The following is a 25,473-nucleotide window of genomic DNA, read 5'->3' as shown; positions in this document are numbered from 1 at the left end:
AGCTTGAGCCAGGAGCTCAGGGCTGAGGTGCAAACTCTGTCCGTGTGCTGCCGTTCCACCAAAAGCCAGAACCCAGGGCTGGGGGGCGGGGGCAGCCTCACTGCCCAGGGAATCTCAGCTCTCCAGCTTGAAGGTCCTGGCAGCCAAGGAAGGGCCCGGCCCACCAGGCGACTCAGTCCCCCTCCTGTAGGCCGGGAGCCCAGGGGCTCCGTCGGGTCCTCAGACCACTGAACCAGCAGGCAGAGAAGACACTGTTTTACTAGTGGGGGATGGGTGCCAACCACCAGGGGAAAATGGGGTAGGTGCTCATTGGGAGTTGAACCGTATGCGCCCCCCCCCCCAACTTTTTTCCCCTTTACTTTTTATTTTTTTTTAATTTTTTTTCAACTTTTTTTTTTTTTTTTTTTTTTTGGGACAGAGAGAGACAGAGCATGAACGGGGGAGGGTCAGAGAGAGAGGGAGACACAGAGTCGGAAACAGGCTCCAGGCTCCGAGCCGTCAGCACAGAGCCCGACGCGGGGCTCGAACTCACGGACCGCGAGATCGTGACCTGGCTGAAGTCGGACGCTTAACCGACTGCGCCACCCAGGCGCCCCTACTTTTTATTTTTGAGAGAGAGAGAGAGGGAGGGAGAGAACACACACAAGCACGGGTGGAGGAGGGGCAGAGAGGGAGACACAGCCTCCGAAACAGGCTCCAGGTCCCGAGCTGTCAGCACAGAGCCCGACGCGGGGCTTGAACCCACGAACTGCGAGATCATGACCTGAGTCGAAGTCGGACGCTCCACCGACTGAGCCACCCAGGCCCCACTATCCCCCACAAATTCTTATGTTGAAGTTCTAACCCCAGGGTCTCAGAACAGAATTCTATCTGCAGGTGGGGCCTTTACAGAGGAGACAGAGATGAGGTCAATGCATGTGACTTATATCCTTCCAGGCAGGGAACACAAGGACGCAGACACGTGCAGGAAGGAGGCAGCTGTGCACGAGCCCAGGAAAGAGGCCTCAAAGGAAGCAACCCTGCCCACACCTCGATGTCAGACTGGCCTCTGGGGCTGGGAGAGAACTCGTTTCTGCAGTGGGAGCCATGCGGGACTTTGTCACGCTCTGTCGTGACTACTGAGCTGGCTGAGACAGGTTTCGTGAAAGGACGGGAAAACCATGCCTAGAACCCGGGGACTGCGCCTTTGGGTGACAATAGCAGTCAGTGGGTAATGGTGCCCCACAGAGACACACGGACCGGGCCCCCCAGGCACTGAGGCACCCACGTGGGGCAAGAGGAACAGGTAAGGACTTTGGGGTTCAGAGGGATGGACAGTCTGGTCTTCCTCTGCCCTTCAGACCTCCCCCCGTCCTGAGCCCAACGTAGCCCCGGAGGGCAGCAGAGGAAGAGAGATCAGAGCCACCACACCCGCACTCCTGCTCACAGGGCCCCCTCCCCGGCTGGCTGAGACCCTGCGCTGAAGGTCTCTGCTCCTCGCCAGGTGGCCTCTCCACACCTTTCTGTCTCTGGACCGGTAAGGGTGCCTCCACCCGCTCCATCTGCCTGGGGCGGAGTATGGGTGTGGAAAGGGGTCCCAGGGTCCTGTACAACCTGTGCAGCTTCCCTGCCCACGCCGCACCCCTGCAAACGGTCCCGGGTCATCCTGGTCTCAGCGTGCTGTTTCCTTCTGGGCTCAGGTATAGAACTGGGATGATCATGCCGGCACGCGCAGCCTACAGGTGGCGCTGCAGACCCTTTTGGCCGCTGGCCCCGGTTTGGGCCAGGTAGCTTGGAAGCCCCACCCGACCTCCCACCTGGGGGTACCGGGGACAGCCTGTCCGGGCTCAGGAAGGGGGTCCCCTCCTGGGCTCCAACCTGACCCAGGCAGGACCCCTCCAAGCACAGCCTCAGCCCCTGTTCTGCAGAACGGGCCGGGGACAGCAATGGGGCCACCACACCCAGCAGTGATGCCAGAGACCCCAGGCAGGCAGGGCAGCTGTCCTAATGGCAGCCGGACCTCGGTCCCCCTGTGCTCAGCGTGCTCCCCATCCTGGCTCCCGCGGTGGGGGAAAGCACTCTGGAAGGGGGGGGGAGGCGGGGAAGGCCTTGCTGGAGCCAGGCCCGGACTTGGCTGCACGCCCATCCACAAAGGCCAACCCCAAGACTGATGAGCGGAGAGGCACTTTAAGGAGGCGAGCAAGTCACAGGACAAGGTGAACAGAGCCAAGTGACGGCCGGCGGTGGCCCAGCCCGCCTCAGCTCCTGGCCGCCTGGGGCCACCGGTCAGCTCCAGCTCACGGTCACTGGGCAGCGGCAGCCCTCACGGGGCAGGGACCTCCACGTACTGCACAGGGTTCGAGAAGGGGCCTGGTCGGGCCCAGTAGTCCACCGCTCGAACCCGGTAGGAGCCAGATGTGACAGCTGTGTCTGAGGCAAACAAACACGCGTGTTGTCGAGTGGGTGGCTCCTTGAACCCGCCCCAGGTTCCTGGAGTCCCCTAACCCTGCCCTTTACGAAGCCCTGGACCCCACCCCAGGGAACACCGTGCCGAGGCCAGGGCGACGGGTGAACATACCTGGGCTGAACACAAAGAGGTTAAAGGTCGACGGCTTCCTGCTGACGGGAGCGTACCCCTCACCACCTGCAGAGAACTGGACCTCATACGTCCACAGGCACCTGGGAAGGTCAGTCAGGACCGGGGCTGGTGTCCAGGTGGGGCGAGTGTAGACACCGTAGAGTTACAGCCCTGTTGCCTACAGCCCCTTTTCTGACTCCTCCCGGGTCCCCGTACTCTTCCTGCGACGATGACGGGCCAGCTCGATGAAGAGAGGGGACAGGAGCCCGACTGCCACCTGTAAATGTCCCCTGTGGGCACCCTGCTCCCCCATCAACAGGTGTGGCGTCTTGGGCCATTTGTGTGGTTGTGCAAACAGCGGTGGCCAGGGTGTGAGGGGCAGAGGGCTTGGAGGACCACAGCTGAGTGACCATGTGGGCACTGCAGCCTCTGGGGACCAGAGTGGAGGGCAGGGGGAGGATGAACAGAACGGAGATTAGGGGTACCGGGAATGAACCCACTCACGCACTTGGAGACCACGTGCTCATCTGACCAGACCAAGAGCACCTGCCCACTGGTCAGGGGCAGAGCCCGGAGCTGGGTCACCTGCAGGGAGAGAGGTGTCGTGACTGGGGGGTGGGGGGTGGCTGGAGGGACCCGGGCAGTGGGGGAAGGGGCCGCCACTTGCCTGGCCTGGCGGCTTCTCTGGGCGTGCGCACACGTGCACCAGCAGGAGTGAGGGCAGTGGGAGCTCCGGGCGAAGCGTCAGGCGGCCGCTGGCAGGGAAGGGGCGAGGCGCCGCGGCCACCGGGTCCTAGGGGCAGGGACTGGTACTCGGGGCCTTGGGACCTTGGGAGCCTCCCCGCCCCGTTCCCACCCTGCCCTCGGACCTCGGCTGCGCGCATGTGCCGGAACTCCTCTGCCGAGGGGAAGACCGGCCGGCCGAGGCGCTGCCACTCGCCGTGAGGGCTGCAGAACCGGTTGTCCAGGTAGAGTGTGACGTAGACGAGGCCTGCGGAGCCAGACGCTGGGGCCACGCCTCGCCGGGCCCGCCCCCTCCAGAGCCACCCCTTCCCCGGGACCCCAGCTCACCAGGCCCCGGGGGCACCCCGTGCAGGCGCAGGGTCAAGGCGACGGTGCGGTTGGGGTGGGTGCGCGTGTCGTCGCTCGCGTAGACCAGCACCGTGGCGCGCCAGGCGTCAGCGGGGCCGGCCGGGCGGTGCGCGCTGGCCAGGACGCCCACCGTGTGGTTGCTGTCCAGCAGCGTCCCGCCCTGCCACACCTCGGCCCAGAGCTGCTCGCCGTCTAGGAGGCGGGGAGCGGGGCTGTCGCTAGGCGGCAGTCGCAGCCCCTCTGCCCTCCCGGGGCCTCGCTTCCTGCCACTCAGCCCCGCCCCCCACGCCACTAGGGGTCCCCCACCGGGAGGCGCCCCGCCCCGCCCGTCACAGCCGCTGCGGCCCAGCGCGCTGGGGGCGGGGGGGGGGGGGGGGGGAGCTGGACCGCTTGGGGCAAGAGCCGCCCCCACCCCCGGTAGGACACGGTCACCACTAGGGCCTGGAACGACCCCCTGCCTAACCGAGTCCCGGCCCGGGTGCACCGGCAGCCCCGTGGGCGCGGGGAAGGCGGGGCGGGGGGGGGTACCCAGCAGGGCCAGCAGCGCCATGGCGGTGAGCACCGGCTTGCGCAGCAGCTGCACGTGCGGCGGGCGGGTGTTGTTGACCTGGAAGCGCGCCGTGAGCGTGCGCTGCGTGAAGGGGTGCGGGTGGTAACTCAGGAAGGCGTTGTCGTTGCTCAGGAGCGCGTAGCGCACGGGGGAGCTGGTGTTGGCCACCAGCAGGTTCTGGTGCTGCGCAATGACCTGCGGGGGTCCAGGGGGTCGGGATGTCCCAGGCCGCCCCCCTGGAACCCGCCCTCCCAGTAAGGAACGCCGCCCCGGGGGGAGGTCCTCGGACGGGCCTACCTTCACCACCAGGGCCGCGTAGGTCACGTCGGCCCTCCAAGGCTGCGGCACGGACCAGCCCACTAGCGGGTCAGCTTCGTCGTTGTAAATGGGGGTGTCTGCGAACTTGGGGAAGAGCCGCTGGATCTGTTGCACGGCCGCCTGCTCCTGCTCCAGGATGTAGATGGAACTGCCCGCGCCCTGGGGAGGCGGGCTTCAGGACCTCTGGGGCCAGCTCACGTGACTGCCGCTTAAGCGCGGGCAGGGCTGCGGCTGGCGGGGGCGGGGGGGGGGGGGCGGGGGGGCGGGGGGGGCGGGGGGGGGCGGGGGGGCGGGGGGGCGGGGGGGGGGTGCCCGGCCGGGGGAGGGGCGGGGGCCCAGCGCTTGTACCTTCTTGTGGAGGGAGATGTAGTCCAGCCGCACGCCCAACTCTCCCGTGAAGAAGTTGGTGCCGTTGTGACAGTGGCCCAGGAGGCCCCAGCACAGCGGGGAGCGCGGCCAGGGGTGGAAGGAGTCCCCAGGGCCGCCCAGGCGCAGAGCGGGGCTGACGGCTCGCAGGCCTTCGGAGCAGGCGTCGTAGTAGTTCAGGAAGCCTGGGTGGGGGAGGGACCTCGGAATCCACACGCCAGCGCCTGAGGTGATGCCCCCGCCCCTTCTCAGCCCACAGGACCCCAGGAGGTGCCCCCCACCTTGCAAGGTCATGGACACGTTGTCAAAGTCGTGGTGGTCCGGCTCGTTCCACGTCTCGAAGTTCCACTTGGAAACGTGGGAGAGTCCGTACCTGTCTGCAGAGTGTCCCCACTGGCACACATGCCCCCCAGGGGCAAGGCCAAGCCTATCCCAACTCCCAGGGAGACGGGCCCACGGTTGGAGGCTTGGAGGTGCTGACGACATCTCATTCCACTTGGGCCCACTGCACCCTGCCTGGCCTGCCGTCCCCATCCGGAGGCCCTGGCCCAGGGTTCGTGACAGAGGCCAACAAGGTGGCCGGGGTGATGCGGGAGGAGCCTCCCCAGGAGCACCCCCCCTTTCCCGCTCAGGCCTGTGCCCTGCCCACCAACGTATCTCCTGGCCAGGAGGGAGACCAGCTCCTTCCACTCAAACACCTGCTGCTTGTCCTCAAAGTCGGTGAAGCGTTTGGAGGGGCTGCCCATCAGCTCAAAGCCTGCGACACAAGAAGGTGGCTGTCCTGCCGCCCGCCTGCCACACGGCCCCCGTGCTCCACCCAGCCGGGGCTCCACCGTGCCGGCACAGAGGCCAGCCTCCCTGGTGCCTCACCAGTGCGGACGCAGAGGAGCCGGGTGGTGGGGAGGGGGCAGGACTGGCAGACAGAGGGTGGGGCTGGCTGCTCACCTGGGAGGAGCTGGTTCTCTCGGAGAAGATCCAGGAACCCATCCAGATGGGTGAAGTTGTAGCTCGGGCCTTGCTCCGCTGACCCCCTATACAAGGACACTCGATGTCAGCGCAGAGAGAAGTGGGCCCCAGGCTGGAACTGAAGCCACGTGCATGCAGGCAGGGAGCCTGCAAGGTGCCACACAGGGTTCAGATCCAGACTCCTCAAGGGTCCCTGTCTTTGGAAAACGCCAATGACGGAAGCCTACCGGTCATTCACAGCCTAGTATGAACTGGTGTGCCTGTGCCTGAACCCCATGCCCAAGCCTTTGGGCTCAGGCATGGCACGAGGCAGGCAGGTCTTTTGGAAAAGATACAACGGGACGGAGTAGGGGAAGACAAAGCACACTGAAGACAGCTGGCCGTGGACTGGGGAGCCATGGGAGAAGAGCCTGGTAGGACCTGGTGGGTGCCATGCCTGTGTCTTGCATCACCTGGAGGTCAGGGCTCCAGAGTTGTCTCAACAGTACTCCTCTCCCCTCCCCACACTCCGAGAGGCAACATGGGCAGTCAGAAAACCCCTTTTCTGAAGGGCAGCCTCCCCCACCCCCCCCACACCCACCCCAGACCGGGGCCCAATTTCCTCCGGGTTCACATTCTGACAGGGGACAGAAATCATCAGGCAACTATTTGAATCTTTAAGGACACATCAGATGTACCACGAGGGAGAAGTGACAGGGAGCCAAGGGTCAGGCAGGGAGGGCCTCTCTGAAGTAACAACCAAGTAATGAGGCAGGCCAGCAAGAATGCCTCGGGGAACAGATAGGCAGCACGTGCAAAGGTCTTGGTGTAGGAATAAAGTTGTGGTTGTCAAGCAGCAGAAAGCATCAAGTGTGCCTGGGGCAGAACAGGGTGCGGGCTGTGACAGGTCACTGGAGGCCTTGTGCCCATGGTGAGGACGGGACCGACTCACAAGGAAATGGGGCCCCTTTCAGAGGTCCAAGTGGAGCACTGCCACGACTTTAAGACTTTTTTTTTTAAGAGCAGTTTTTAATAAAATTTTTTTTAATGTTTATTCAGTTTTGAGAGAGACACAGTTTGAGCAGGGGAGGGGCAGACACAGAATCCAAAGCAGGCTCCAGGCTCTGAACTGTCAGCACAGAGCGCGACGCGACGCGGGGCTCGAATTCGGGAACCACGAGATCATGACCTGAGCGAAGTCGGACGCTTAACCTACTGAGCCACCCAGGAGCCCCTTAAGAGATCTAGGCTCACAGCCAACGTGAGGGAGGCACGGGGATGTCCCACGCCCCCGGCCCCCCCCCCAGCCTCCCCCGCGATCCACATCCCCACCGGGTGGTGCGCCTGCTGGAGCCGAGGCGTCGCCATCACCCCGAGTCCACAGCAGGGTCACCCTCGGTGGTGCACGTCCCGTGGGTCTGGACGAGCGCGTGATGGCAGGCGCCCACCACCCTGGCGCCACACGGAGCTGCTTCGCTGCCCTAAAGCTGCCCCGGGCTCTTGCTGTTCACCCTCCCCGCCTCCCCCTGACAATCGATGACCCTTTTACTGTCCCCGTAGCTCTACCTTGGTTTTGAAAGGGCCCCAGGCAGAGGTGTAGGGCCAGGACTGGGTGGTGGCCACAAAGGCAGCGGGAAGGACCTACAGCAGAGGGACGTCTGCTGATGAACAGGGGACATCTCACACAACGCTTCGGACTTCGCTTGAGCAGCTAGGTGGGCAGGGGTGCAGGTGGCAGAGGCAGGCAGGGGTGAGCCCACATGGAGGCGGACATCCAGGGGTAGAGCTGGCACTGGGGGCTGGTGGTGGAAGCCGGCGGCCTTTTGGTCAGGCGCAGTGGGGGTGGGGCAGCGCAGGAGCAAGCGCTGAGCCCGGGGTGGGCCCGGGCAGGGGAGGGGTGTGGCCTAGTGAGGAGCACAGGCAGGTGGATGGCAGGGGCTCAGGTGTGAGAACACACCTGCTCTGTGGCTCCATCTGCGGGAGGGAGGTGCCAAATGTCAGGAGGGCCTGCACTGCGCCCTCTTGTGGCGGCCGGGCTTGTCCTGAGCGGTCGGCAGTCCGGCCAGGTGGGGGGGTCACGACGCGATCCGGCCCTCGACAGCTTTTCATCTGTCAACCTCCCATCCCACGCCCCAGCCTGGCCGGCCCAGCGTCGTCTTCCCGGACACAGCGAGGACATGGACGAGTCAACGCCCCCCCCCCCACGTCCTTCCCTCCCCCACCCCTCACTTCCTACGAGGTCAAGGCCGACCCCGGGTCTGGCTTCCGAAGCCCACCTGAGGGACCAAGTCCAGCCAACCACGCGCCAGTGCCCCCTGCCCGTCCTGGGCCCCGCACCCTGCCTCCCCTTGCCGGCTGGCCCCTCTGTGTAGGGGTGCGTCTTCCCACCAGGGTCTCAGCAGGATGAGCTTGTGGGCAGCGGGGATCACCTCCCTCACCCGTTTCTCCCGCATCCAAAGGTCACAGCCGGTAGCAAAGAAAACTAACAAGCAGTTGGGTAAAAATTAAATGCACACAGCAGACCGTTCCAAAGTCCCACTACTGTGGGGGAGGGGGCGTGGGCCACGGGTGGTGGAGTGACCCGGTGGAAAGTGAAGGCATATGCAGGGGCTCCGGGCTTTCTCTGCACACCCTAGCAGCGGTAATCCCGGCCTGCTGAGCTTACACTGGGTAGGGGGCACCGCGGGGCTCAGATCAATGCTCCTGCACTTGCTGTCCTGGGCTGGGGGGTGGTACCCCGGGGGGAGCCCCAGCGGCAGAGGCATCGCCAGCCTGTCACCCTGAGTAGATATGAGTGTCCCCTTCTCCAGCCAGCCTCGGCAGCCAAGGATAATCTGGGGGCTAATACACCTGCCCCAGGGGCCAGAAGACCCGACCTCAGAGGCGACCCCTGGCCAACGAACCCCGGGGAACGGTCCTTAGGCCCCGCCGTCCGCACCTTGGTCTCCCTCTGCCCGGCCCCGTTCAGAGAGAGGTTTGAGAAACCTAATTTAGGGAGGGGGCTGAGCAGCGAGGTGAAGCGTGCAGCCCACCCCAGCACTCCGCCCGCAGCGAGGCGCGGCTCTCGGAGGGCCCGGCCCCCACTCCGCGGCCCCCCGCAAGGGTCCGAACGTGGGCACGAGGGCCGGGGCTGCGGCGGCGGCACAAAGGCCTCATTCACGCACGCGGCGGCGGGCGGCGGCTCCGGGGGCCCCCGCGGCAGGGCCTGAGCGCGTGCGCCGGAGGCAGAGCTGCGCCGGGGCCGGTGAGTGCGCGGGGGGGAGGGGAGGGGGGGCGCGGGGGGGGGGGCACGAGCGCGTGAGCGCGGGGCCGCGGCCGCGCGTGCTCGGCGGCGGGGGCGCGCGCTCCCGGCGCACACGGACAGGAGCGGAGGGGAGCGAAGCGCACGGCCGGCCCGGGCGGCTCGGAGGGGGAGATGCAGCGCGGATCCCCCGGCGCACCTGCAGCCTCGGTCCGGGGACGGGGGTAGGGGGGTGTCAGGCTCCAGGCCAGCGCGGCAGAGGCCGCTCACTCTCCACCTTGCCACCTAGAACCTCGGGGCTCGCGGTAGGCGTGTCTTTAGGGAGAAGCTCGCGTCCGGTCTCCAGGGCCCCGGAGGTGGTCGGCCCCGCCTCTTCGCACTTAGGGTCAGGATGCAAGGTTTCCTTTCCAAAGGAGTGTGTTTGATCTCTTGAAACGGTGATTTACGGGCAAATATTAAGGGAACAACCATGTGGCACAGAGCTGGGCAGCGGTCCCCCGAGGGAGGTTCCTGCCGATCTGTACTAGACCCCACGGTGCCCGTCCCAGTGAGGTCTGCAGCTCCCTCCCTGCGCCCACCTTAGCGCCAGTGTGGGCGTCAGCAGCCCCTCTGGCAGGCAGGGGCCCAGAACCACGGTCCCTCTGTGCCCCACCAGACCCCAGGTGAAGGTCGCCGGCCTCAATGCACAAAGAAACAGGCAGAGGGACGCGGTGGGGGCAGGGTTGGGGGTGGTGTCCTGAAATTCTCTCAAAGGTCACGTGTGACCTCACTGTTATCTCCTCGCCTGATTTAGGCAGGCAGCCTGGGCAGGGGCTGCAGGGTTATGAGGTCCGATCCCTGCCACCAAGGCCAGCCCAAGGCCAGCCTCCATGCTGCATCTGACTGGACAGGGGCTCTGATGGGCCAAAAGAGCCCCTCCCTGAAATATCTCCACCTGCCACGAATCTCACCCCAGAACCTCCAGAGACCCCTGTCCCCCCTTCCTAAGACAGAGGAACGGCTCCTCCCTACATTAGGTCCCCACCCCAGGTACCCCCTTTCTTACACCAGCACCCAGGCCCCATCCCCCACCCCAGCATACACACACGCGTATCTGCCCTGGCCTCCGCTGCTCTGTGCCCGAGTCCTCTGTGTCACACAGCCTGTGCTCTGTACCCCATCTAGGGAGACCCCCAAGGGCGATGAGGCTCCCGCCTGGCAGGCCACCCAAGGAATTCTCTCTCTGCCCCCTTGCCAGTAGCTGGGACAGGAGATAAAGTTTATATGACCCCCTCAATAGCTACCCTCCTCTCTGCACCCTGAGGTGAACGTCATCTGCCCCAGGGAGGGGTCCGAAGCCCGGAACTGCTCTAGCTTGTCCCCCCAGCCCAAAACACGGTTTCTGGTCTGGGCAAACAGCTCCCCACCAGGGGCCAAGCGGGTCCTGGGCTGAACTCTGGGGGGGTAGGTGGAGGGAAGACCCTCAGCTCTGTCCCGGGTAGACGGGAAAGCCCCCTGGGATGGGCCCTTCCCACGTAGCCCTTCAACATGGCGGGAGGGGGGCTCCCCTTCACTGGGTGTAAAGGTGGGGGACCTGAGACTCAGAATCGTGTTAAAAACAGCCGTCCACCCTTCGTGGGGCACGAGAGTAATCATTTAAAGGGATCGCCTTCACTCCGGCTCTCCCAGGCAGACCCCACCTGCCTCAGAGAGACCGGAGACGCGGCAAGGCCGGGCACTTGCCAGTCACCGGGGGTTGGACCCGCACCCCACGGCAAGAAGGGCAAACCTGGCTGGCAGTGTGTCCCGATGCCTGGCGGCCCCCCCGCCCCGCCCACAGCAGTCCACGTGCATGTGCACACACATGCTCAGCAACGGCCCCGCGCCTGCTTTCCACAAGAGGCCACAGAACAGAGGCTGGGACACGGCTGCCCGGTGCCCGGCTGGCTCAGGTACACTTGGCCCGTGCTCCAGAGCAGACCAGAACCGTCTCATGGCAGAAGAGGGAGGATGTCATGGGATGAGGCGACCAGCCCCGACCCGGGGACCCCTCTCATCCTTGCCCACCCTTGGTCAGTCGTGCGACCACGGCAACGGGCCCCAGAGCTGCAGGCTCACATCCCAGGGCTGGCTGGGCTCGCGCGCCTCCCGCCCCCCAGAGGACCCCAGGACCCACGCGCCCTGCGCCAGCTCTTTGCTGCCCTCACCCACGCTGTCCCGCACCTGGAGCCCCATGGGGGGATGGGAGCTTACCAGAGGTGCACACACTCGCACTTACTTGTGAGCTGGGATTACAGCACAACTCCCTGGGTTAGCCACTCAGGTAACGCTCATCTGGGGGAACCCCATGACTCAGCAATCTTTGGGGTAAATAATTGAACCGCAAACCCAGTTTGGCTAAGCAGTCACATGGTAACCACAGAGCGCTGCCCGCGGCGGGCGCCAGACCTGCCGCGGCCCGGCTCCTGGCTCCGGCTCTGCCTCAGAACCCGCCGTCCACACGTCCCCACCGGCTAACAAGCCAGAGAGCTCTGGACGTGCAGGCAGCCGGCAGAGTCGGGCCTTGGAGCGCTGACAAGCCAGGGGCCTCGCTACCCTCCCGCCCACCCGGCCTGTGAGGGGCTCCCCAGGTAAGAATCATCCCGGGGCCCCGCCGCAGGGCCGTGGGGCCCTCAAAGCCACAGCAGAGGCCAGCTCCCTGGGTGAAGGGGAGGGGCAGGACGATTCTCGGGTTTTCTTTCCGGCCCCTCAGGCACCAGGCAGATGCCATTTCGACAGTCCTCATGCCACACACCCAGACCCTGGGGGGCTTGGGGGGACCCTTGCGTGGTGAGGTCTCCACAGGAAGGAAACACAACTCATGACGTCCCCCTAGTGCTCACGGGGGGCTGTGCCTGCCAGGCCGTCCTCCACACCCCAGCGAAACCGCAGGCTGCGTGTCCTGGGCCAGCGAGTGAGAAGTCAAGGACGGGGCCGGGCCCCAGCAGGTGAGGTGCCCTTGGGACACAAGGGACAGTCCCAGACTTGCGCTCCATGGTGCACCTGTGTGGTCTGAGACCCAACCCAGGAGTGTGTCCCGCGGTCCCAGGTGACGGGGCAGGTGACAGACACCAGCCACCCCCACTTCCCTCCCGGCTGGCCTCGTCTAAGATCAGCCTCCCAAAGCGCGTCCCGGGAATTCTGCCCCGAGGACCGGGGGGTATAGCGAGTGCTGCTGTGTGAGCAGCCCCTCCGCGAGCAAAGATCTGGGGTCTCCCTATCTTCAAGGTTCAACAGGGGGCACCAGGAGGCCCTCTTCCTCTAAGCCCCAGGGCCCATGGTGCAGCGGTGATGGGAGGGCCGCCGGAGGGACCCCGCCGGCTTGGGTGACGGCGAGGGGGGGCCTCTGGCGTGGACGTGGGCACGGGGAGGTGGGCCGGGAGCAGCGGAGCTGGGTCTGGCCACATGCGAGTCTGGGTCTCTGTGCCGCCCGCTGACCCCAGCAGGGATGCCCACCTCTGTTTCAGGTCTTCCCAGGATGGACGTGTCCCCCGACTGCACGCAGCAGGGCGGGGGGCTGGTGCTGGTCCGCCGGCGGCCCCCAGTGCCCCCGGGCCTGCGCGAGATGCTTAAAGCCAGGCTGTGGCGGGGCTGCGCCTGCAGCACGCGCGGGGCCTGGGCGCTGGCGCAGGACCTGCTCCCCGCCACACGCTGGCTGCGCCACTACCGCCCGCGGGAGGCCCTGGCGGGCGACGTCATGTCCGGGCTGGTCATCGGCATCATCCTGGTGCCGCAGGCCATCGCCTACTCGCTCCTGGCAGGGCTGCAGCCCATCTACAGTCTGTACACGTCCTTCTTCGCGAACCTCATCTACTTTCTCATGGGCACCTCGCGCCACGTGTCCATGGGAATCTTCAGCCTGCTCTGCCTCATGGTGGGCCAGGTGGTGGAACGCGAGCTCCTGCTGGCTGGCTTTGACCCTGCCCGGGACGGCCCGGGGTCCGGGGACAACGGCACCACCCTCAACGCCTCGGCCACGCTGGTGCTCAGGCCACGGGACTGCGGGCAGGACTGCTACGCCATCCGGGTCGCCACCGCCCTCACGCTGGTGGCTGGGATTTACCAGGTGAGGGGCTGACCGCACTGGGCTTCTGCAGAGCCCGGGCGCAGGTCCGGACCGCCCGCTCAGCCACTCAGAGCAGGCCCCTCACTCGCTCGCCACCCCCAGAAGGGCCAAGGCCAGGGCGGTGCGGGGTCAAGGCCTCAGAGGGCAGCGGGTTTAGCCAGCAAGGGCGGGGCAGGCATAGGCGCAGGAGGGCACGGGGTGGCAGCCCGGACGGGGCACCCGAGGGTCTGAGGGTGCCCAGGAACAGGGGCCCTGTCCAGGGACGGCTGGCCAGGTACGGCCTGGCCCGTCCGCCCTGATTTCACACCCTCCCAAGGGCCGCAGGTCTCTGGGGAGAGGGGACAGTGCCACCCGCAGGACAGGAGAAGGGAGCGGCTTTCCAGCGCCTGGAGCCCGCACGTGTGAGAGAAGCAGAAGCGAGCGTGTAAGGGCACACGTGCACCTCCGTGTCTGCCGTGCCTGTGTGTGCACGCGCGTGGGCAAGGGACTCCAGACAGAGTCCGTTCGGGAAAGCAGCAGCGGCGGCGGCAGCGGAGGCAGCCGCGAGGAGGGGTGTGGGGCTCTGGGCCGCGGCCGCCCCGTCGGCGGCACCGCTGCCCTGACCGCGCTCTGTCCGCAGGTCCTCATGGGCGTCCTCCGGCTGGGCTTCGTGTCCACCTACCTCTCACAGCCCCTGCTCGACGGCTTTGCCATGGGGGCCTCGGTGACCATCCTGACCTCCCAGCTGAAGCACCTGCTGGGCGTGAGGGTCCCACGGCACCAAGGGCCGGGCATGGTGGTCAGCACGTGGCTGAGCCTGCTGCGCGGCGCCGGCCAGGCCAACCTGTGCGACGTGCTCACCAGCGCCACGTGCCTGGCCGTGCTGCTGGCCGCTAAGGAGCTGTCGGACCGCTGCCGCCACCGCCTGAAGGTGCCGCTGCCCACGGAGCTGCTGGTCATCGTGGCGGCCACGCTGGCGTCCCACTTCGGGCGGCTCCACGAGCGCTTTGGCTCCAGCGTGGCCGGCGACATCCCCACCGGGTTCGTGGCCCCCCGGCTGCCCGACCCTGGGCTGATGCGGCGCGTGGTGCTGGACGCCGTGCCCCTGGCGCTGGTGAGCTCCGCCTTCTCCGTGTCCCTGGCGGAGATGTTCGCCCGGAGCCACGGCTACTCCGTGCGAGCCAACCAGGAGCTGCTGGCCGTGGGCTGCTGTAACGTGCTGCCTGCCTTCTTCCACTGCTTCGCCACCAGCGCCGCCCTGTCCAAGAGCCTGGTGAAGACGGCCACCGGCTGCCGCACGCAGCTGTCCAGCGTGGTCAGCGCCGCCGTGGTGCTGCTGGTGCTGCTGGTGCTGGCGCCGCTGTTCCGGGACCTGCAGCGGAGCGTGCTGGCCTGCGTCATCATCGTCAGCCTGCGCGGGGCCCTGCGCAAAGCGAGGGACGTCCCGCAGCTGTGGCGGCTCAGCCCGGCCGATGCGCTGGTCTGGGTGGCCACCGCGGCCACCTGCGTGCTGGTCAGCGTCGAGGCGGGGCTGCTGGCGGGCGTCCTCCTGTCCCTGCTCAGCCTGGCTGGCCGCACGCAACGCCCACGGGCCACCCTGCTCGCTCAGATTGGGGACTCGGGCTTCTACGAGGACGCCGCGGAGTTTGAGGGCCTGGTCCCTGAGCCGGGCGTGCACGTGTTCCGCTTCGCGGGGCCGCTCTACTACGCCAACAAGGACTTCTTCCTGCGGTCACTCTACAGACTCACGGGGCTGGATGCGGGGACAGCGGCCACCGCGAGGAAGGAGCGGGGCCCGGAGGCCAGGGTCGGCGAGGGAGACCCCGTCGAGGGCACGGACCCGGGCCCAGCCAGCAGCACGGCCGCACGGCTGGTGCCCCCGGCGGCCGGCTTCCACGCGGTGGTCATCGACTGCGCTCCGCTGCTGTTCCTGGACGCGGCCGGCGTGGCCGCGCTGCAGGACCTGCGCCGAGATTACAGGGCCCTGGGCATCGCGCTGCTCCTGGCCTGCTGCAGTCCCCCGGTGAGGGACACCCTGAGGAGAGGCGGGTTCCTCGGGGACGACACGGGGGACGCGGCCGAGGAGGGGCAGCTGTTCCACAGCGTGCACAGCGCCGTGCAGGTGGCCCGAGCCCGCCACGGGGAGCAGACGGCCACCGACTCCACCCTCTAGCGCGGCCAGTGCCCGACGCCAGCCTGACCGCCCTTCCGGGAGCCCTGGGCAGACAGGCTCACGCCGTCGGTCTCTGACATCAACGAGCACAGTCGCCACTGACCCCCCCCCCCCCCCCCGGGCCCTGGTGCTGTGTGTACGCGGTGCCGCAGGGTCAGTCCAACGCTGGCTGTCACCGGCTCGTTTGAACAAGGGCCCGAGGCAATCGCGAGGCCTCCCTTGGCCCGCCCGGCCCCAGTCCCACTGGCCACAGCCGGGAGGGTCTGTGTCTCTGGGAGCCCTTCAAACACACACCCAAGTGCTCCTTACATCTCACGCCTCGGCCAGGCTGAGCTTTGCAAGGCCAAAGGTGGGCGTGATCGACCCAAGTCCCGCTCAGCCCTTGGGCGGCGCTCCTGCAAAGCCTGACCCGAGGACACGGGGCACCAGGTGCGTGGGCGCACGCGCTCCGGGGCTGGCTCCAGCCACAAAGCTGGCGCAGTGGGACACCCACCCGACCCCGAGCCTCCAAGTCCTGTCCGGTGGGAAGCCAGCTGTGCCCAAACTCGGGGCTGCCCCGGGAGCCCCCACGGCCCCGCGCGGCCTCCTCCACCGAGGACGTTTTGCCAGGAGGTGTCAGGGCAACAGGACACCCCCTCCGCTCTGCCCCCATCACAGCCCACACGGCACCACACTGTCCTCCCGGACGCTGCCTCCTCTCGGCCTTGGTCTTCGTCTCCAGTAAGGGGGCTCCGCCCAGCTGCCCCCATCACTCACCTGGCTGTGATGAGCTCCAGCAGCCAGTGGGTCCGGACCTGCTCGATGCCGCCGTGGGGGACAGCGCCCACGTAGGCCATGTTGAGCTGCTGGTCCCAGCTGAGGTCATACTGGTCAGCCCGGCTGTGAGGCAGCGGGGGACTGGGGACAGAACAAGGGGGAATGGGCCATCAGTCCCCAGGGGCGGGGCGCCAGAACAGCCCCTGCAGCTACAAATCCAGGGCCCCAGATTGCCCCGGGACAGCAGTCCCCAGCAGCTGGACCCTGGAGTGCCCGCCGATGAATTTTACTGTCCCTGATGTAATAAAATGGCCCCTAACGCCAGGAATGCCACGGAGGCTCATGTTTATGGAAATGGGGGGCTCCCTGAGGAGAGAGGACCACATCCCAATACCCTGTTCCTTGTCCCACCAGCCAGGTGACCTTGGTTATAAGAATGACAGGGAGCGCGTGGGAGACACTGCGGGGAGAGGGAAGATAGGCAGACACGGAGAGGGGGTGGGGGTTGATAGGCCCCCTACAGGCGTGTCCGACTCCACTGGGGCTGCCCCCTTGGGAGGGGCCTGCGCCGCAGCCCCGCCTGCAGCCTGGCCTGCCCCCCAGCGGCCACCGGGCAAAATCAGCGAGCGTCCGCAGGCCTCCACCACACCCGGTACCCGCTCCGAAAAGCCCGGGGCGCACGCAAACACCGCGTGGCTCAGGCCGACAGAGGAAACCCCAGTCTGACTGCAGGACGGCTCCACGAGGAAGGAGGAGCCGGCCGTGGGCGCGGGAGCCCGAGCCCCTCCGATGCAACAAGGGGTCCAGGGAGATCGCGGGCGGGGAGCGCGTCCCGGGCCTGGGAGAGGCGCGCGGCGGGATGCAGGCGACAGCGGCCTCTCGGGCCTCAGTTTCCCCGCGCGGAGCGCTCACCAAAAGCCGGTGCTCCTCCAGAAGGGCCGCAGGGGCCGCAGCGCTCGGGCCGCGTCCACGAGCACCAGGTGCGGGGCCTCGGCCAGGGCCGGGGGCACGGCCAGCAGCGCGACCAGGAGCGCGAGCGGCGCGGCGCGGGAGCGCGGGGGCCGCATGGCCGAGCGCGGCGGGGCCGGGGGGGGGGGGAGAGGCGCGCACGGTCCCTTAGGCCCGGCAGGTCCCCCGCGCTCCGGGAGCCGAGGTCGGCGCAGCGCAGGCCGGTTCCGCCTCCGGGTCGCACGCCACGTGACCGCCACCTTGGGGGCGGGGGCCGGGGCGCCGGGCCGGGTCCGGGTGGGTCCTCGGAATCTGGGCGCCGGGGGTGGGGGGGGGGGGAGAGGCGGGGCCGACGAGCGGGCGGGAATTAGGGGGCCGGGCCGCCGCGGTGGGGGTCCCCGCCCGGCTCCAGCCCCGGCCATCCCCGCACGCCGCCCCTTCCGGGCTGGGTCCGTCCCTGGTGCCGGTGCGGGTTCCCGCTCGTCGGCTGTGCGCGGGCGCCTCCTGCAAACGCGCCCCGCCGTCCGGGGGCTCCGGGGTAAGCCGTTGTCTTGGTCGTGCTTCGGGGGATCGCCCCGGAGGCCGGGAAGTAGCCTAATGCGCGGGTCAGGCGGCCGCTTGACGGCTCAGACTTACGATGGCCGGACAGTGGGCACGGGTGGTCAGACGTGGGGCACATTTGGAAGGTGAGCGCTAGGACCTCGGATGGATTGGATGCAGGGGCGGGAGGAAGGAGCAGAGTGGATGGTGACTCCCTGGGGCTTCGGCTTGGCACAGCGGGGCGCCCGGGTGGCTCAGGTCATGATCTCACAGCCTCTGAGGTGAGGTGAGGTCGAGTTCGCGACGGGCTCTGTGCTCACAGCCGGGAGCCCGGAGCCTGCTTCGGATTCTGTGTCTCCCTCTCTCCCTAACCCTCCCCCACTCTCTCTGGTTTTCTCTCTCTCAAAAATAAATAGACATTAAAAGAATTAAAAAAAAAGAAAAGAAAAGAAAGAGGAGCAGGTGTGGTCAGGGGATAAGCTGCCTGCGAGGAGCCAAGTGAACATTTCGAACAGACAGCTGGGTGATCGGGCCTGGGTGTGGGGCAGGTGGCCTTGAGGCGTTAATGTTTACGCTTTAAGCTGTACACGTGCCCTGGGCAAGTCAGACAGCACTGCGTCTCCAAACACCAGAAGTCTCACCACACGGTGAAGACCCCTGTGCTGACACCACCCTCCCTCCATCCACAGAGCCCAAGGTACCAGTCCCTTCGGTTGGTGGCACAAAGTACATCTGAAGAGAAAAGAGCTGGCGATCTTTTTTTTTTTTTTTTTAATATTTATTCATTTTTGAGAGACAGAGAGAGAGAGCATGTGCGCAGGTAGGGGGCAGGCAGAGAGAGACGGGGGACAGAGGATCCGAAGGGAGGTCCGCGCTGTCAGCACAGAGCCCGACGCGGGGCTCGAACCCATGAACTATGAGATCATGACCTGAGCGGAAGTCGGACGCTCAACCGACTGAGCCACCCAGGCGCCCCAAGAGCTGGTGATCTTCTAAAAGCGAGGGAGGATAGCCAGCTAACAAATCTAGAGGTGCCGCGAAGCCCGAGAGGAAAGGCACGAAGGAAGCAGAACCCGAACACGTGGTGACGGAGTGCTGAAGCCAGGGACGGACGACGTGCCCTCAGAGCACACGGACTTTTCAACAGGAGCCACCGAAGCCAGCGGACGAGGAGTCCTGGAAAGAAACAACTGGCAAGCTGGAGTCTGGATCCGGCAAGAAGTGCACTTCGAAAGAGGTCAAATAAAGACGTTTTGGAGAAACGAGCTCCGCGGACGCTGGCCGCCACTGGCCCTCACTTAAGGAAACAGTACCTGGCGTCCGTCCTTCAAGCGGGAGAACGACCCAGCCCGGCCCAGAGGCAGAGGACGGGTGTGCGGGATACAGATCTCACGGGGAGCGGTTTGCAAAACGGTAACGTGACATCTGGGGCCTCGACACGGCAGAGAATCGAAGTGCCCGACGATAGCGCGGAAGTCGTGAGCGGAACAGACGCACTGTGAGGGCTGGCCCGCCGCGGTGTCCACGGGCCTAACCCCCAGGACCTCTGAGGGCGACCTTACGCGGTGAAGGCACTCGCAGGTGTGATTAAGCTAAGGCTCTTGAGGTGGGGAGATGATCCGGGATGATCCGAACGGGCCCTGCACGTCACCACGGCGTCCTCGCGAGGGGGGCCGAGGGGGATCTGACAGGGAGGAGGCCGCGCAAAGACCTCAGGAGAGAGAGGCGGTCAGATTGTTCTCAAGCGTGTGCTCGGGTGTGTTGTCGCTGCTGTGCTAAGACGGGGAAATGATGGCCGTGACGGAAGAAGTTCACACTCCCATCCCGAGAAGCAGGAGGCCAGACGCGTGGCTCGGCGCCACACAGAGACACGAGGGTGGGGAGAGACCCGTGAGGGGCCTCACGCGATGCGTCTCCATTGCACAGAAGCTGGACGCTTCCCTCGGGTGCAGGGAAGGGCGGCGGGGAAGCTTTGAAAGTCGGTGTGAGTTGGGCAAAGGGCCCTTAACGAAGGGAGCTTAAGGCCTGGGGCGAGACCGTGACTGACTGGGGTCCATCTATCGGACCGGGATACGAAAGAGCGAGGAGCCCACTACGTGTGTCGGTGAAAGCGGCTCTGTGGAAGGTCTCAGGGATGTGACAAGTGACCTGTGTCTCTGTTACCGTGTTAGTGACGCCTGTAACTCCAAAGGGAATGAGTATGTCTTGGCAGGACTCGTATCATGGCCTCAGCATACCTGGAGACGTGTGGGATTTTTGGTTGTGTTTTCGGCATCTGTGAGGCGCGAGACGCCAGCCTTCTTCGCTCCGAAGGTGACGGTTCTCAGGCAGTGGCCTGACGGTGCGGAGTCAGTGTGGACACGGGCCGTTGTTGGCCAGAGCGTCCGCCGCTGAGACAACCGCGTGGAGTCTGGCCAAAGGACCGGCCCTTGGGTCCTATCCCTGCTCAGGGACGCCCTGGCAGCCGCGCTCCACCGGGCGCCACGGCACACGGTGGCCCGTGGCCTGCCGGCTCCCGGGGGCTCCCGGGGGGCTCCCGGGCCGCCGGGGGTCTGGGGAGGAACGTGTTGCCGGCGAACCGTGAACAGGACCGAGAGCTGCTGGCCCCTGCGTCCTAGGGACTCTGTCCCAGGAGTCCCCCCGGAGGTGAGCGCAGGCTGGGTCAGGGCCTGCGGGCCCCGGGCAGCCTGGAGGGGGCGCGGGGTCCTTCCGGGTGTGGAAGCAGCTGCGGCCGATGGGCCGCTGAGACAGGCACAGACCCGACGTCTCGGGAAACAGCACGGCGTTGACCCTGACGGTCGGGCTGAGGCACCGGCTTGTGCAAATCTACTGTCAGCCGCCCTCAGGTTTTCCAGGTGAAACAACAGGCAAATTTGGGCCTGTATTTTCTCCCCTTATGTGGTTTTTTTCTTTCTTCCTCCCCCCCCCCCCCCCGCCTCGTTTTAGGCTTTTCATTCCTGCGTCAGGGGGAAGCGGCGGAAGGGCCTGTGGGGGCCTCCCCTGGGCGGGCCTCAACTGTAGCGGCTCCCCTCCCCCCTGCTTCTCCTCTTCAGAACCTTATTTTTCCTCTTTTTTACAAATATTTCTTATTCAAAACATGCTTTTTTATTTTTTTTTAATTTTTTTTTAACGTTTATTTATTTTTGAGACAGAGAGAGACAGAGCATGAACGGGGGAGGGGCAGAGAGAGAGGGAGACACAGAATCTGAAGCGGGCTCCAGGCTCGGAGCCATCAGCCCAGAGCCCGACGCGGGGCTCGAACTCACAGACCGTGAGATCATGACCTGAGCCGAAGTCAGCTGCTTAACCGACTGAGCCACCCAGGCGCCCCGATTCAAAACATGTTTTTAACATTTATTTATCCTTGAGAAAGAGACAGAGACAGAGGGCAAGCAGGGGAGGGGACAGGGACAGAGAGAGAAGGAGACACAGAATCCGAAGCAGGCTCCGGGCTCCGAGCCGTCAGCACAGAGCCCGACGCGGGGCTCGAACCCACGAACCGTGAGATCGTGACCTGAGGCGAAGTCAGACGCTTAACCGACGGAGCCCCCCAGGTGCCCCTTTTCTCTTAAACAAAATCTGGCTTGTATCTCTGGGCAGGTAAAAACTTTTTGCCCCTGACTGTTTTTGCTTACTTTCTCCATTCTCGATGCTCTGGCATTTGGGCCTTGGGCCTGGAGAGGGTGCCCCTCCTGGGGCTAGTCAGTTCCTGGAGAGGGCCTTTGCTGCAGACGGACCAAGCCAAGCCCGCACCCCCACACAGCCTTCATCTCTCTCACGCGCCAGACCAACAACCCCTCCCCCAAAGTCACCCCATGGCCAGATGCCGGACACCCAGGGACCACCGCTGTAGCCTAGGCCCGACGAAATGATTCAAACTACCCAATCCTAAACTTACTCCCTGAGCCTGCTCCCCACCCGTCTCTTCCCGCAAGAACCCCAGTGAAGGGCAGTTGTTTCCATTTCTGTCCCCTTGTCATATCTGATTAAAACGAATCCTAGGAACAAATTTCAGAGCAAAGATGCCATACTTTGATGATGGAGGAAGGGGTCACGAGCACAGGAACGCAAGGAACGCAGCTCTAGAAGGTGGAGAAGGCCGGCCGTCGTCCTCTGTGGGGGGCGTGGTCCCGCCCACCCCTTGAGCACACGCAGCGGGCTTCTGCTATCAGATCCGGACTGTGGAGCCGCCATGGGAGGCAGCGTGGCACGGGCCAAAGACGGACAGGCACCACAGGGGCACAGCAGGTCCACACAACGGCATGGATTCACACAGGGCCTTGGTCATATGGTCGTATGATTTTGTAAAGCTTGCTAAAGGGAGATATTATGAGCACAGCAGTTCCCACACTGCCTCAAGCTCCCCGGTCACTTCCCCTGTCACCGGGGTGGTTCGGGGTGGGGGGGTGGGGGGGGGGGCTTTCCAGGATCCGGTCAAGGGGAAGCTGAGCTGTGAAAACATGAGTCGGGGTTTAGCGGAGTATATATATGTCCTTCCTAGTCACTTCCTTGCACAGCAAAGTGAATGCCAGATACCCTGGCACAGAAAACACTTCCAGGAACACCCTGGCAATTAACCAAAAGGAGTGAATCACACGGGCTTTTGGAGCGGGATTACACGTTCTGCTGATTTAACAGGAAATGCTGACATCAAGATAACGTGGAACCCTAACAGCCAGTGGGACGAGGACATGATGTAAGGTGGTTCATCAGATCCGTAAGGGCTTTTGAGATTAGTCACGACACAAGAAAGTGCACTATCCCGAGACTTTCCAGCTTGTAAATGAAACTTGTCAAAGTTCTCTCCAAATTTGACTGTGGTCGTAACAATGGATATGAGCTGCGAGTAATGAGTTGTCAAGTGAGGACTTTTGTAAAATAGAAGTCACCATTTTGTTTTCAATCTGCTGCGTTGGAGACACTAAGTTCTCCTTCTCTTTTGTCCTTGGAAAGTAATATCTCAAAACCGTTATGAGACAATAGAAGCACCTGGGGGGCTCCGTCAGTCGAGCATCTGACTTCGGCTCAGGTCACGATCCCACAGTTGTGAGTTCGAGCCTCTCATCAGGCTTACCGCTGTCAGTACGGAGCCCGCTTCAGATCCTCTGCCCGACCCCTCTGCCCCTCCCCTGCTCGTGCTCTCTCTCTCAGAAATAAAAAATAAACATTAAAAAAAGGAAGAGACAATAAAAAATGTGGATGATAAATGTATCATAGTGGAGTGGCATGCAGTTATGAATAAAAATTGTATTTTCTGGATTTGGGGATGTTTGTGCTATTGTCAATTTGTTAAAAGAGTATTATTTTTTCTCTCATTCTGAATAAATACGTATCTACTTGTATCATAATTTGCATTCTTTCCTAAAGGGAGAGGCTGTCCCAGACCCGGACAGGCTCAGCACCATGCTCCCCAGGGGGCGGTCAGGGGACCCTGCCTCGCCCACACTGCCTGGGCAGGGGCTGGCCTGCCGCCTTGGGAGAGGCAAACGCTTTCAGAGCCAGGAGCAACTCCGTGGCCTGAGGGCAGGCGGGTGCTTGAACAGAACACAAAGGCCCTCGCCAGAAAGAAAAGGCTCGTCAGTGGGACGAGGCGAAAACTTAAGAAGGCCTACTCACCCATAGCCACCAGTGAAGGAGTGACAAGCCCATCCTGGCGTGGGGGAGGCGGAGCTGGCGCAGTCAAGCTTCGATGTTCGCGGATGCTCTAGTCACGATTCACCTGCCGGCGGACGCTCATTGGTGACCCCACGACTAACCCTGCCGGCGCTTTCCCGGTCGTCCGGGGACCGCACACAGCAGCGAGGAATCAGTGTCGGGACAGGCACGTCCGGCCGGAGGCGGCAGGAGGCCACGCCCCGTCTCCTCGCTTGGGCTCACGCTGTAAACACGGGTCCCCTTTTGCTGTCCGTCTAGCGCGACGTCTCCCGCAGTTTTGTGCTTTTTGTTGGTGACTCCACGGCTTGACACGGCCCCCCCGTCTCACGGCCGAGCAGTGTCATTCCCATGGGCGTGTGTACCCGTGGCACTCAAACACGTGGATCGGAGCTCCTGCAGGGATTTCACACAAGAGCCGAGGTCTGGCACCAGCGCGCAAGCCCGTTAGCAGCAGAGACAAGGCACCATGACAGCTGCAGTAGGACAGCCGTTTCTGTGCGAGTGTGCACCAGCAACAAGGAGGCCCACGAGCGGACCTCAAAATAAAACACGTATAGAAGGCAGTCACCAAATAACGTGCAGCTGGCCCATTTCTGTGCCTAGTTTGACAGGGTTCCTGTAACAGCCCCACAAGCTGGGTGGCTTCAACAACAGACGGTTGTTCTCCAGGGAGAGAATTCGTGTGTCAAAACTCTAACCCCCATGGGTTGGTATTTGGAGGCAGGGCCTCTGAGGGTGAATCACGTGGGATGGGGTTAAGTGCCCTTATAGACACCGGGCAGCGTGCTTGCACTCTCTCTCCTGCCACGTAGGGAGTCACAGTGGGAAGGCCACAGTCTACATGTCAGGAAGAGAGCCTTCACCAGGACCTGACCGTGCGGCCCCCGGTCTTGGACCTCCAGCCTCCAGAACCGTGAAAAGTCAAGTGTGCTGTTGGAGCCCCCGAGCCCGTGGGGTTGTGCTACGGCGCCTGAGCCAACCAAGCCAGCAGGGGGGGAAGGGGAGAGATGACAGCCTGTGGACCCGAAGCTATCCCCAGGAGCATGGATGTGGAGAGGGCCGCCCAGATCCTCGAGGGGCACCCTGTTCCAGGAAGAGACTGTTTCAGCGTCAGCCAGAAGCTGGCGACTATTTTGCAAGGCGTTCCAAGAGGTTGGGGGCAAGGTTGGTGGAAGCGTGTGTTTGCCACGTTCACAGACACGCTGTGTCAGAGAGCACAGTTGTGGCTCTGCAGACACGGACACACGCGATTTCCTTTTTCACGGTGTTGCCCCCGCCCTCCACTTTATCACCAACGGAAAGAGATATATCCTTCAGTCCTGTTTCCTGAGAAGTCAGCGGTAGTCTGGATCCCGTGGAGCGGTCTTCCATAGAAATCTCCGCCTTCTCACAGGCACGTGGGTCATAGTCCCCTCGGGGCCAAGAGGCAGGTCGGTTCTGGGGCCTGGCTCTCTGGCCTGGCCCTCACCTATGACCTGCCACCTGGCTGAGGGCCGGTTTGGGGAGCTGGGTGGGCTGAAGCCAGAACGGGGGGGTCGAGGAGACCAGGAGAGGACCAGGGCCTGTGAGCCCTTTGTTTCCTCTGCTTGGGCGCCTTCCTGCCACCCCAGGCCTGCCCCTCCCGGGCACTCAGTCCCGGCTCCCTCCGACCACTTGGCACCAAACACAAACTGGCATTTCCAGGCTATTTTTCAGTTTGTTGTCGGTCCCCCCCAGAACTCAGCTCCAGGAGGGCAGACATGCCAGCCCAGTGCTTGGGATGTGCAGCGGGTGCTCTGTGAAGTTTCTGGACAAATGAAGCCCCCTCCTGGGATTGAGGGCCGGCATCCTCTGCCTTCTCAGGACCCGGACTCTGGCACTGCCCTCCCTCTCCCTCTGCTGTCTGCACCTGGACCCCCTCAGCCAACCAGGGCAGTGTAACCCTCTCTGTCCCTCCCTCCACAAGCCCTGCACACATCCAGCCGTTTCCTTCGTAGCATTTGTGGTCACTATGCCCTCTCCTGGGACATTATTCTCCCCGGCTGTGTCCCCCACCCTGTTTTTCTGCTCCTCTGGGACCCTGGGGCTCTACTCTTCCCTACACCCCTGGCCAGTCCCTCCCTGCAGCTCATTCTTACCCTGCCCGGGTGGGTGCCTGGCTGGAGAACCGCCCAGGAAGGCACGGTGCGGACCAGGTGGGCCCCCCAAGAAGCCCCTTGGCCCACAGCTGCCAGCTCGGCCGTGGGCATTGCAGTCTGCGGTCAGGCCCACAGAAGAAGGACCCCGGAGT

General features: G+C 64.3%; 2 protein-coding genes and 1 long non-coding RNA gene across 10 annotated transcripts; 2 read left to right on the top strand and 1 right to left on the bottom strand.

The window, feature by feature from the left end:
- The first annotated feature begins 1,173 nt into the window (after positions 1–1,173).
- Positions 1,174–5,216, top strand: LOC144616214 (uncharacterized). Its single transcript, XR_013555363.1, has 3 exons — positions 1,174–1,285; positions 1,341–1,516; positions 5,136–5,216. It is a non-coding gene; the product is annotated as an uncharacterized LOC144616214 (long non-coding RNA).
- IDUA (alpha-L-iduronidase) lies at positions 2,148–17,246 on the bottom strand. Of its 2 annotated transcripts, none has more exons than XM_081795455.1 (14): positions 16,974–17,246; positions 16,062–16,202; positions 5,829–5,914; positions 5,533–5,640; positions 5,165–5,260; positions 4,866–5,068; positions 4,497–4,676; positions 4,178–4,280; positions 3,629–3,841; positions 3,427–3,548; positions 3,225–3,350; positions 3,066–3,142; positions 2,558–2,658; positions 2,148–2,409 (listed from the first exon to the last, which is right to left on the bottom strand). In XM_081795455.1, the coding sequence occupies exons 1-14, from the start codon at positions 17,126–17,128 to the stop codon at positions 2,303–2,305; spliced, it is 1,818 nt and encodes a 605-aa protein (XP_081651581.1). In that variant the 5' UTR covers positions 17,129–17,246; the 3' UTR covers positions 2,148–2,302. The 2 variants fall into 2 exon arrangements, with proteins under 2 accessions (XP_081651581.1, XP_081651580.1); XM_081795454.1 differs by having other exon boundaries at positions 4,178–4,394; positions 16,974–17,245.
- SLC26A1 (solute carrier family 26 member 1) lies at positions 7,887–16,413 on the top strand. 7 transcript variants are annotated; one of them, XM_081795451.1, is made up of 4 exons: positions 9,087–11,678; positions 11,950–12,035; positions 12,555–13,153; positions 13,773–16,413. In XM_081795451.1, exons 3-4 carry the CDS (start codon positions 12,566–12,568, stop codon positions 15,303–15,305), a joined length of 2,121 nt encoding a protein of 706 aa, XP_081651577.1. In that variant the 5' UTR covers positions 9,087–11,678; positions 11,950–12,035; positions 12,555–12,565; the 3' UTR covers positions 15,306–16,413. The 7 variants fall into 7 exon arrangements, with proteins under 7 accessions (XP_081651579.1, XP_081651578.1, XP_081651577.1 ...); XM_081795449.1 differs by having other exon boundaries at positions 11,924–12,035; XM_081795453.1 differs by lacking the exons at positions 9,087–11,678; positions 11,950–12,035 and adding an exon at positions 7,887–8,498.
- Positions 17,247–25,473: the final 8,227 nt, after the last annotated feature.

The sequence above is a fragment of the Panthera onca genome, chromosome B1 (assembly GCF_046562875.1).
Source record: "Panthera onca isolate mPanOnc1 chromosome B1, mPanOnc1 haplotype 2, whole genome shotgun sequence".
Taxonomy (NCBI): Eukaryota; Metazoa; Chordata; class Mammalia; order Carnivora; family Felidae; genus Panthera; species Panthera onca.
The sequence above is the reverse complement of the archived record's forward strand: the minus strand, read 5'-3'. Positions and strand labels throughout refer to the sequence as shown.